The sequence below is a fragment of the Hyperolius riggenbachi genome, chromosome 1, assembly GCF_040937935.1.
Source record: "Hyperolius riggenbachi isolate aHypRig1 chromosome 1, aHypRig1.pri, whole genome shotgun sequence".
Classification (NCBI taxonomy): Eukaryota; Metazoa; Chordata; class Amphibia; order Anura; family Hyperoliidae; genus Hyperolius; species Hyperolius riggenbachi.
Genome location: NC_090646.1, coordinates 375,215,352 through 375,228,164, shown reverse-complemented (window position 1 = coordinate 375,228,164; position 12,813 = coordinate 375,215,352). Strand labels below are relative to the sequence as shown.

The following is a 12,813-nucleotide window of genomic DNA, read 5'->3' as shown; positions in this document are numbered from 1 at the left end:
AAACTAAACTAAGAACTTATGAGGGTGAAGGAGACGTGAGAAGATGCAGAACATTGTCCTGAGTTCACATAACCGATCTTGGCATGTTGTATTTTTCCCAGCCTAATCATACACATCAACAGCGAAGAAGAGATTTTTGAAGAGGGTGCTCCTCTATATATTGCATAACTTATTCAGGAAACATGGGTGGGGATTTGTTTCTGTTGGCTTTATATTCATAATAATGCAGCTGATATGAAAAGAGAAGGAGCCTAAACATGGCCTGATGTAAGGTATCATGCGGTGAAGTAAAGCAAAGTGAACCAGTGCTTGCTACCAACAGACAATCCTACTTAAAGTGGTCTAACACCCAGCATTTCAACTTTGCTTTAAAAGATTGCTTACAGCTTATAAACTATTATGCCAGATTTTTTTTTTAGCAGAAATTCACTGAATGGATTAAACATGACATTTTAGTGCTGCATTTAGCTAGAAATCCTCCTCCGTGCTTGCTTGTTTAGTTACAAATGTATCTATCTACAATGTAACAAACAAACACTGCTCTGAGAGAACAAAGAGGACTTCCCCGGCAGGCTTTTCAAAGGTCTATTTGTATTCCAAATAAAGATACATTTTGTAACGAAAGATAAGAACGGATGCGGATTCCTAGTTAAATCCAACACTAAAATGTCATGTTTAACCCATTCAGTGAATTTCTGCTTAAAAAAAAAAATCTGGCATAATAGTTTGTAAGCTGTAAGCAATCTTTTAAAGCAAAGTTGTAATGCTGGGTGTTAAACCGCTTTAAAGAGAACCTGAACTGAAAATAAAAAGCCAAAATAAACATACACAGGTCATACTTACCTCCAATGTAGTCTACTCCTCAATCTCTTTCTCCTCTCCTGATTCCTGCTTGTCTACTGTGATCAATGTAATTCTCCGTCCTCCATTTTAAAAATGGCCATTACCACATAACAGCTTCCTGGTCAGCACACTGTTAAACTGTAATATCACCCACTTGAGACATAGGGAAACATGGACATTACCTTGCACATTCGGTTGTAACTGACAGCTGCCGATATATAACTGACAGCAACTGGTATATTTCAGTTCTGACAAAATATTGTCAGAACTGGAAGGGATCACTGTAAGAAGAAAATGGTGAGCTTCTGAGAGGAACTGACAGCGAGGTACGTATGTAATATTCATTTGCAGCTACGTCATGTGTTTATTTTAAATAATTTTGCTCGCTTTAGGTTCCCTTTAATTTAATTTGTTATAATCATTTGTTATAATAAATGAATAATCATATTCATTTGTGATATTTTTTTTTTTCATTTGAAGTAAATGAAGGTTCCACTCTGGCAAACTATAGTAACGGCCCTGTCAGACTGGCCCAGTGCCAGTACATTAATTGGCTCTGGCCAGCGTTTGTTGAAATCTAATTCCTGATTTCCACCTACTGTATGTCTAGGTAGTGATTCCTTTAGGTTGCCTGGAAGGTGACCTCATGGAGGAGGAGCCTTTGCAGCCCAGTAAGCTGACATTTGTTACGCCTAATAAAAGGGATAAAAACCTTCATCTGTGTATAATAAAAGACAACCCAGTCAAGAGAAGCTGTTAAAAGTTATTCTCATTTTAACTGGGAAAAAGTTTCAATCAAATATCTAGGGGTTAATCTTTGTTCACAGGTGGAAGACCTTTATAAATATAACCTTAAAAAGATTATGATTGACTGTAGTAAGATGCTTCAGACCTGGGACCATCCAATATTTGATGTGTTGGGCAGAATAGCCATTATCAAAATGATGGTCCTTCCAAAAGTATTGTTTTTGCTACAATGTTTGCCCCTGGTCCTTCCCAGAAGTGGATTTACCAACTGGAATAGATTGTTTCAGAGATTAATCTGGTCAAGAAGTCGGCATAGAGTAGCCTTCTCCATTATCTCCAGAGGTAGAAAATTTGGAGGTATGGCAGCCCCAGATATCTACAGGTACTACATAAGTATCCATTTAATGCACATTCTAGAGTGGAGAATTAATGACAGTAGGATATGGGTTAGATTGGAAAATGATTACCTGAATAGAAACAGCCTGTTTTCATGGGTTCCAGAGAGAGTTAGGGGCTCTACTACCTTTTCCTCCCATCCTTTGATTACACCAACACTAACAATCTGGGCCAAAACAATGGGGAATTGGATACGTAGTGAGGGAGTTTCCCAGCTAAGATCCATTGCTTCTGATCCAAATTTTGGGCCATCGATGGATCAGTCTTGGTTTCGCATTAATAATGTGAATCAAGATCTGAGATTGATCCATATAATGGGAAACAAAAAAACTGGACATCACCTCATTCTTTGATACAAGTCAACTTTTGATATTTGGAAGTATCCAATTATCTAGTTTTTGGGATAATTTGTTGCAAAAAGAGAAGATTATTAAGAAAGGTGTAATATGTGTTAATGTTAGTTTTTAATGAATAGGGGCCCTGTCCAAGATTTATAATCTTCTTGACTCAGTTTCTCACAGGGTCCTTCCACCTTACTGTATCAAATGGGAAAGTGAGGAAGGGATACTTTTATCCTCTGAGATATGGGCTTTCTCATGAACTGGTTTACAACTCTCCTAATTTAAAGTAATAGTCAGATGCTATTTAACTCCTGTACGTATGGCAAGAATGTGTTTAACAGTCAATGACACCTGCTGGAAGTGTAAAAATGCCCAGGGCTCCTTGGTCCATATGATCTGGGAATGCCCTGTATTTAAAGAGTTTTGGAAAGATTTGGAGGGTCTCTTTGGTATAAATTTGATCTCAAATTCCCCACTTGAAACCAATCTGATACTGTTTGGAATCCGGAACACAATTGTGTCTGGTCAGGATCAAGTAAGGGAATGTCTCCTAAAACTTGGTATTGCCATAGAAAAAGACTAATTATAAAAAAGTGGAAGGACTTAGATTCTCCCTCCTTGTTTGAATGGATGGAGGAAATGGTGTCCCAATTAGGGGATGAGGAGTAGAGATGGCGCGAACATCTCACCATCTCTGGGCCCTGTACTACTTCCAGGTCGCTATGACCCGAAGTAGTGCGCCTGCGCTGGCCCGACAGTGCGCGTCCTAGATTTCACTCCTGTTGCTGGGCACTTTCTGCGCATGTGCGTGACATCATGAGTAGTACGCCTGCGCAGGCCTGGCGGTGCGTGTCCTAGATCACGCTCCTGTTGCTGGGCACTCTCTGCGCATGAGCGTGACGCTCTTCTTTGTATATTGATGTGTGTAAAATTATTTTAATGCAAACCATGCAGCTACAAATTGTTGGGTAGTACTACACCCGAAAATTGCATGTGTATTAAAAGTGGTGTAATCTTATGTGACAAAATAAATATTACTTAGTACAAAATGCAAACCATGATGCTACAATTTCCCAACATCTGGAGAGCTTTGATGAAGCCAATCTTAGGGTTGGGACAAAGCATTTTAACGCAGCTGAATGTTTGCAGATAAAAAAAAATGTGTTACCGAAGCAACTGCCAGGGTGTACATTTAATATGGGCGCCGCTAGAATTTGGACACAACAGAAAATAATTGCTGATATTCTACTATGAATCACTGCATAATTTCAATAGTAGAATATCAGCAATACTTACAAATATTTTACTATGGCTTAATCTAACTCACAAGCCCTCTCTCAATGCCTAACCCTAACCAAACCCCCCGCCAGTGCCTAACCCAAACTGACCCATCCCCTGCCCATACATAACCCTAACTCACCCCTCATCCACGCCAATCCCAAATTGACCCTCCTACCACAGTATCTGTCAATACTGATACCTAAAACCTGCAACCCTCACCACAATCCGCGCAGATATAACCATCACCTTTGCCGTTGAATACGCTAATAAACAGAGTGGGCAGCCTAATCCCAATATTAATTGGACACCACCATTACAGTCTTTGCGGTGCCAATTTTAACATGAGGATGCCAGAGCCCAAATGAACTGTTTTGCTGCCAGGTGCTTTTGAACTGACCCAGACTGGCACTGAAACTTGCATACATATAATGAGAAAGACCAAAGTGACAATTGGCAGTGGACTGGAATTTCTGCTGTCTGCAATATTATTTGAGTTCATGGAGAGGGGTAATGTAAGTGCAGGAAAGGGGAGAGGTTGATCATTTGGACAGCTTGGCACTTCAAGTCTACGAGGGAATGATATCCTGTCATTGGTGGACTATAAGGAACAGGATTGCCACTCCATAAATCACAGCTAAGTTATTTAGGGCCCTTTTACTATGTTTACTAGTCTATTGGGAGAGGGATGTGAGCATTTAATCTAATCAAATATTTGGCTGGACAAGCGTTGTAAGAGTATTATTTAAAAATTCATTTCATTTCAGTTGCTTGTGACTTCTGCAATCCTAAATCCTCTAGATGTCACATACAATGACACTTACAGATACTTCATTAGTGATTGCTGGCACCTACTGTGTATGCCTGAGTGTGGTCAGGTTGCGATGAATGCAGCCTCTTCTGGGAGAAGGGAGCTGTGTCTATGGCAGGCAGTGTGCACGCTGCCTCAGATAGTCATCATTAGCCCTTTCTCTGTGGAACAGGCATTCATGCATTCTGATAAATGTGTGGTTATTCATAGCATATTCTTCTCATGCAAAAGCAGTGGTCAGGCAGCATTCCATTAGCTTTCCTCTCCACACCTCAGAAACCCCAGTCATATTTTAAATTTGAATCATGTTTTATACTCCAACATAAAAAGGCTGCCCAGGAGAAATCAACGCCAGAGCTGACCAAAATGTTGATTTAATAGTTGTTTTTTTGTTATAAGGCAATATGTCAACATGTTGCTTAGAATTGAGCTTATGGCAGATTTCTGTTCCTGCATGACAATCATATTTATAGTTTAACATTGTAGAATTATGGTCGTCTCTCTGTGTTATTGCTTTTGCTATAATACACTGAATGTACAGTCAGCCCCATGTATCTGAATGCGTTCCATGCACAGGACGAGGCTATCATTTTACTGAACTTCACGCTATCATTAGAATTAAATGTAGCCACTTTGACTTTAATATTACAGCATTGATTCAGGTAAAAAGGTTACAGTTACATTAACGTTATGCATTAGTTGCTTAGCCTGGTTAATGTATTCAATAGACTTGCTTTATCTGACTTTGCTGCTAGGCCATTAAGAGAAAACACAATGAAGCAAATCTTATCCTTGCCTGACTGCTGACTTTGTATTTGTTGTTGACATTTTGTGGAGAAATGGGAATCATTACGCTTTCCTCTGCTGCCGAGAAGCTGGAGCCAAAGCCTACAAAAAACATCATGAGAAACACGTGTTATCCATCTTGTGATTAGTTATAACATCTGTGATTAAAGCACAAATACCCGCTCTCCGTTTTATAGCGATGGAGAAAAGAAGCGCTATTCCACTAAACCAATAGATTATTGCCAGTTGGCTCAGCTGGGGCTCTCCCGTTATAGAACTGTTTGACAAAGCCAAACGAGCAAAGATATATTCAGGTTAGCACGCTGAAAATGACTTGTCTTCACAACTTGCTTGGCAGCCATTTTGCATTCTCCCCATTGGCAGTTGCTATATTAAAGACTACCTCTGGCCCAAAAAAATTTTGAATGTCAATACATATATGTAGTCTATGCACTGTGTACAGTTAGGTGAACATATACAGTTTACACCTGGTATTTCATAGTGGACAGTACAGACTCACATTTAGATTTGTAGTAGCACCTCCATCTTTCTCCTCATGCTGATGCCTTGCAAGCACTCCCTCAGCATTGTGTATTACGCTCCAGCCTGGTGCCCTCCCCTGCTCCTCCCTCCATGCCCTCTTCCTGCCTTGTTAAAATTACATCTCTTTTTACAGTGTGTAGGAGTGTAGGAAAAAGGAGACACCACAGAACAGCTGCAGCCTGTCTTATCATGTCTGTATGCTATAATTCTTATTTCAGATGTCTTGTCTGCCTGCCTGTAATAGATTACATATCTTTTCACAGTGGTTGTGGGCTGGGAGCAGGGCATGGGGGGGGGGGGGGAGTTATGACATAAACCCCCCAGCATCCTTTGCACCTATCTTTAGGAAAGACAAGAAATTGCCCAGGCCCGATTTCAGACAAGGGGCGGGGATTTCTAGACCATATGTGGAATACAGACCCTGGGGGTGAGAAAATCGCACTTTATTATGTGTGATTTAACCTCTTGCCGACCACGCCACGCCGATGGGCGTGGCCGTGGCGGCAGCCCCAGGACCGCCTAACGCCGATTGGCGTAAAGTCCTGGAGCCAGCTAATGCAGGAAATCGCGCACAGGTTGCGCGTGCATCTCCTGCTTGGGGGGCGGAGCTCTGCCACGCCTTCAGTCTCCGAGCCGCTATTGCCGCTCGGGAGACTGTTAGACGGCGTGATCGCCATCTATTTACATGTACAGCGCTGCGATCGGCAGCAGCGCTGTACTTGGGAAAGCCGTGTCACATGACTGTCCCCCTGGGGGACAAGAGAGCGATCGGCTCTCATAGGCAGAAGCCTATGACAGCCGATTGCCATAATTGGCTGGCTGTGGGGAGGGAGGGAGGGAAGTTATTTAAAGAAACAGTGTTTTTTTTTTACTAAAAACACTAACAATAATATTTATTAAAAAAAATAAACATGGGGGAGTGATCAGACCCCACTAACAGAGAGCTCTGTTGGTGGGGAGAAAAGGGGGGGGAATCACTTGTGTGCTGTGTTGTGCGGCCCTGCAGCTTGGCCTTAAAGCTGCAGTGGCCTATTTTACTAAAAATGGCCTGGTCACTAGGGGGTGTAGAGCTGTACAGAGGCGCCAGTAGGATAAAAGTCACTAAAACGTTTAAAACGTTCGGGATGCGGTGGTGGACCAGCCAACCCAAAACAGACACAGGTACTGTCGATTCAAGTAATAAATAATTTATTTATATACTCCAAAGACAAGTTGCAACGCGTTTCACGGGCAAAATCCCGCTTCCTCAGGCAATAAACAACTGGAGTAATACACAGCACGGAGTCCAGAAGCGGGATTTTGCCCGTGAAACGCGTTGCAACTTGTCTTTGGAGTATATAAATAAATTATTTATTACTTGAATCGACAGTACCTGTGTCTGTTTTGGGTTGGCTGGTCCACCACCGCATCCCGAACGTTTTAAACGTTTTAGTGACTTTTATCCTACTGGCGCCTCTGTACAGCTCTACACATCAATAATCCACCCTTGGTGGAAGGGTGGTACACCCTCTTTTTCTCCTCTATCCACAGAGAGCGACATCTTAATCCTGAGTGGGGACAGGCTTGGTCTCCCCACCTTCCTTTTCAGTGGTTACCTTGGAGGTAACCCTGGTTTGTAAGTACAATACTTACGTTTCATCATTATCATTCGCACTCCTCCAATACAAGCTACACTATATTGGGCTCTCGGTTTTCTACCTTTTATTGGTCACTAGGGGGGTTTAGCACTGCGGAGGTTAATATATCCTTGCAACTTATTAGGTTTAGGCCTCGTGTGACCCCAATGTTATGCGTAGGCTCAATGACATGTGAGTCACATGAGGCAGGCAACAGGAAGAAGACAGGAGCAGGATGGGACAGCCCGGACAGGTGAGATACCATGCTGTTGTCGTGCAGGGGCCTAAAGGAGCACAGATGTGTTAAGGAGCTCAGGGATGCGGTAGCTCATCTTGGGGAGCACAGGTGGGCTAAGGGGAGGTCAGAGTCCCAACAGCGTTTGGGGGCCATAGGGAGAGGTCTGTTGCCTTGGCTTCCAGGAAGTATAACTTAGCATGTTACAGAATCATAGCTGGCTGCATCTGGGGCTGGAAAAGTAATTTTAATACCATTTAACCCCAAAATTGTTTGAATATCAGTGCAATTTACAATATCCATTTTTGTGAAATGAAAGTAGAGATACACTTTTTAAGGCAGGTTCTGCAGGCAGTGACTGCACTGAGGAGCTGCTCGCTGGTCATTGCATCCCGCTAGACTGATTACGCTTGTGGCCTGACAGCTGCTTATTACTTTGCAATAAACAATATAGTTTACAGAAATATTACATTTTAAAGCACTAATAGGTCTTTTAGCGAGATACATTATCTGTATAGCTCAGTTCATCACACAGCAGGTTAACAAGTGCTGCTAACACTGACACAGAATTCCAATGAGGAAAAAAAGGCAGCTTACTTGAGCAGTCTGTTATGGACTTGGCACCAGTCATAGTCGTTGTTCCGTAAAACGGACAAGACAAGCAATACGATTTCCCAGCTTCTGGCTGATAGTAGTCCCGGGGACAGGGATAGCATGGCACCAATCCAGTCCGAGAAAACTCACCAGCATGGCATGGAACTTCAGTCAAAAGAGGGGATGGGAAAACAAAAGGCTGAAATCTCTGGACTCTCAAGAGAAAGGGTTCAGGAACAGCAATACACAAATCATCTGAGACAGAACTTTTCAAGGAATGGTTAATGGAGCCTATACACATTCACAAAATAGATTTACTCATTTATTTCCTGGCAAGTCACTAATTGTAACACAGGATGCTTTCTTTCCAATATCTTTCCATATGTATTTTACCAGTGGAACTTCAAAGTATCCTTTTTATGTTGAGTGAGCTATATAAACTATAAAAGCATGCTTGAAAGAAAATCTTCAATTAACAGAGAGCAGGCAAACTATCCATAAATGAATCTGCCTAGTACTATAACCCCCTCATGTCCCTATCGCCCCACTCTTTCTGTGTGATATAGTTCATATCACTCCTCCACAATGCTCTCTTGTGAGGCAGACCTTGACCTTTTTTGTCTAGCAAAGTCTTAAAAGGAACCAGAGACAAAGCACCCTCGTGCATTTTACCATATATATCAGTGGGAACATTAGAGAAAACACCTACCCTGCTCTGTGTTATATTTGTCACTGCTCAGCCTGCTTGTTATCCGCCCTGATAAAATCCCTGACTGAGCATTCAGTCTGGCTTTGCTCAGGAAACATTATAGCTGAGTCTGTCTTCTCTGGTGTATTTTCAAGCCCAAGCCTGCACCTTTCTGGCTCTGCTATAACAACTCCATTATAATGATTCCTGTGCAAAGCCAGACTGAATGCTCAGTCGGGGATTTTATCAGGGCTGTTAACAAGCAGGCAATTTTTTTTTCTGCAATTTTTTAAAAGAAAAATACTTTCCACCAAAATATTGTTGCTAGTATATACAGATATTCTGTGGTTTACAAACAAGACTGGGACTGAAGATTCGTTCTTAACCTGAATCTGTTTATAAGTCAGAATGGATGTGTTTTTCTATAATTAGCAAATCTGACAGTGCCCCATTATGCCACCTGTGCCCCCTCTGTTCCTCCACTGACCCCTTTGTGCCACCTAAGCCCCTCTGTGCCTCCAATACGCCTGTTATGCAACTTGTGCCCCTATTGTGTCACTTGTGTCCCCCTTTGCCTCCTTCCCCCCACTATGCCTCCTGTGCCCCCACTGCCACATTCGTGTTCCCCTGCATCCACTGCCACACCTGTGTTCCCCTGGCCACTTTGTTCCACCTGTTTCCCCTTTGAATTATCTTTTTTGCCCCATTTGTGCCACCAGGACCACATCTGTCCCCCATTTGTGTCACCTGTAATGCCTCTGCCCTGCATTATACCACTTGTACCCCCATTATGTCAGCTGTGTCCCCCTTTTTGCCTCCACTACCCTCACTATGTCTCCTTTGTGTCTCTTATGCCCCCTTTGTAACACCTGTTCCCCTCTGTGCCTCCACTGCCCCCTTTGTGCCATTTGTGTCCCCCTGCCCCCCTCAGTGCCACCTGGTCCCCTTTGAATCATCTCTGTCCTCTCTTAATGCCACCAGGACTGGGTTTGTCCCCAATTTGTGCCACCTTTGTTCACCCTTGAGTCCTCTGAGTTCCTCTACCTTCATTAGTCAACTCACAGACAGTCCCACGTCATTTCAAAGCTCACCACACTCTTTGTCTTGACTGGCGCCAGCATGCGTATGTTTGCAAACCGGCTACCTGATTTATGATATGAACAATGTTTTTCAATTTATAACACAATGGGACTGATTTACTCTACCCTAGGGCTGCGTTCTTCAGCATACTATGGGGCATATTCACTGACTAAGAAAAAAGATATGATTAGCGCTGGAATATAAGTAAATCTGTTACCCCATAAGCCGCAGGAGCCACCACATGGACATACACCAATGTCAAAATAAACCAAAAATACATATTGTCTGCTTAAGCAGATATCAATATTTACTGAAAAATCGTAGTACAACCATAGAAAATCCCCTTATCCTCCTTCAATTTAAAATGATTAACGTCGTTAAAATTGTGATATCTGTTTCAGCAGACACATTATTTTTTTTTTGGTTTATTCTCATATTCACTGACATGTGTCAGTTCACACGTGGCAGTAAAGCTGCCACATGCAGGAGCAATTCTACTGCTGCTTATGCAGATTATGTAGCATGGTTTGTGCACTTAGCACAACCTGCATTACCCAATCAATGTGCTCATTACCTCGATAATGCAGGTTGCGCTAATTCTGCAATGCACCCTATGTAATCAATGTAAGTAAAAGTAAGGCTGCTGTGCACTCCCTGCATATGGTAAATTTACTAATGTTATGTGAATATGACCCCACAGTGGAGATCACATTTTAACTGGCTTGCGGTGCTCTACTGCATCATATACTGAAACATTAGTAAATAAGGCCCAGCGTGTCATAACTTGCACGGTCAAGTTAAATATACTACCTTTTGAAAATCTGTAAAAAGACGTGTTTCCTTACAAGTAATTTAGGTGATTACAACTAATAATATCCATAGTTACCATTAATAAAGGACGATGTGCAAAGCTTCTATCATCTGTGGGGTCAAGAAAGACTTTTATACCCTGATAGGTAAACTTGCTACAGCTTACCAGGGGATATTGTTTTGTAGTCTTCTGAATTACTGGAGTAGGTGGTTGGGGAGGGTGCTTTTGACAAGTACTTTAAAAATGATTTACCTGACATCAGCTTATTAAATTAAGGAGCCAGAACTCAAAGAAAACCAAGATTTGCTTCTGATACTACACAGGACTAGAAGAACACAGGTGCTTGGAGTGTAAATTTAAATTCTTCATGGCCACTACTAACATAGAAAATATCTGTATTCAAACCTCCACATTCAGAGACATCCACAGATCCTCTTTTAACAGTTGACATTCCCTTTGGGCAGGAAACACAGAACTTGGATCCAGCTACTGGCTGGTAAGTGCCATGTGGACATGACTCGCAAGTCTCCAGGCCATTCGATGAGTACGTTCCTTGTTTGCACTGAGCTAAAATAAAACACAACTCAGATTTAGTTTTTTGTCATGATTACACATTGGATTGGTTTGACCAACCCTGCATTTACATAAATTTAGGTAGGTGTGCAGCGTATTTACTACAGAAATAATCTGCTCACTTAGATGCTGAAGCACCTTTCAGTGCTGTTCTGCAAAACTACACAGACATGAAAGTGTGTGATGAACTCTGCTGTTATGTAGACTAGGATGAGGAACCTCTTCATAACTATGCATCATAAAAGAACTGTCACTGAATGTCATGTAGAGGGTGAGGGGAGGGCACTTCATGAACTGGCAAGTGCATCAAAGGTCCTCTTTATAGGGTCTTTTCCCTGGCGTGTAAAATCATTTGTACTTTTCATCAGGCCTCCCTGTTAAAAGAAACCATAGCACTTTTTTTTCAATTCACTTTTTCCCCTAGGAGATAATTTTTCATCTCCTGTTTAAAATAGCTTTTCAGCACTCTGCAACTAAGAAAGTACATAAAAGTACACTAAAAGCGCTGTCAAAATTATCTGAATATGTTTTTTACTTGTTAAGCGTAAAACAAATCACCAGATTTAGGAGAAAGAGTGAATTGACTAAGGGCCCATATCTCAATGCTCTTATTTAACCATTCTCCAAAGACACAGAGGAAGATGTGGGAGGGGTCAAATACGTTATTTTCCGCTAAGATGGGAATAACAGAACAGGTAGTTAAGAGGCAGTGGGCAGGTTTAGCTCTGTACTCAAGGGAAACACTAGTTACTGCATCCTCCCTGCCCCTTCCTGACCTCCACATGAAGGTGATTGGATGTAGAGGAGTTTGGGAAGCTAACAGATATTTTGTTCCCCCCAAGTAAGCGGCATCTGGCATTGAAATAGGAATACAGCTTTTCAAAACCAGCCAGTCAGGCAGTGAAAACATAATCATGCTAAATAATGCAGAAGTGTTTATAAACAGTCACAATCACCAATTGACTAAAATCTGAAATTATTCAGGTAAGGCTTGCAAACATTTGCCACTGGTGCTCCAAGGTTGTCCAATCTTAGCAAATCAGCTCCAAAGAGTGCATCCTGAAAATACACAGAAACCCATCGAAACACGTTTGTTTTCCTTTTTTTTTTTCTTTTACTTATTTTTGAATGTGGTCAAAATATAACATATGCTATATAATGTGCCCTTTCCAGTGTTCATGTTCTTTCACCTGTATTACAGGGTGCAATTCTAATATTCGTAAGAACTTTAAACCACATTTCATCATATTAACCCAGCTAATTTGTGAGTAAACGCATTTAGTTTACAGCACAGCCTTTCTTCTCTGTTTATTTTATACACTGGCTCTTAGTACAAGCAAATAAATTATCCAAGGGACAAAGCTATGTTTTCTGACAATCCTGGCCCTGATCTTACAGTCACTATAAGTAGCTGCTTTTAACGGTGTGTCTCCATATATGGATTGCACATTACAGCTGCCAGATCTCTCAG

At 41.7% G+C, this 12,813-nt stretch overlaps 1 protein-coding gene across 2 annotated transcripts in view; it reads right to left on the bottom strand.

Moving 5' to 3' along the window:
• The window catches only part of SVEP1 (sushi, von Willebrand factor type A, EGF and pentraxin domain containing 1), a 456,592-nt gene that overhangs the window by 198,622 nt on the left and 245,157 nt on the right, over window positions 1-12,813 (bottom strand). For both annotated transcript variants that reach the window (XM_068234340.1, XM_068234341.1), the window contains 3 exons: window positions 11,175-11,336; window positions 8,194-8,355; window positions 5,213-5,304 (listed from right to left, as the gene is read on the bottom strand). In XM_068234340.1, coding sequence (XP_068090441.1) covers window positions 5,213-5,304; window positions 8,194-8,355; window positions 11,175-11,336 — 416 coding nt within the window. The remainder of the gene's footprint in view (window positions 1-5,212; window positions 5,305-8,193; window positions 8,356-11,174; window positions 11,337-12,813) is intronic.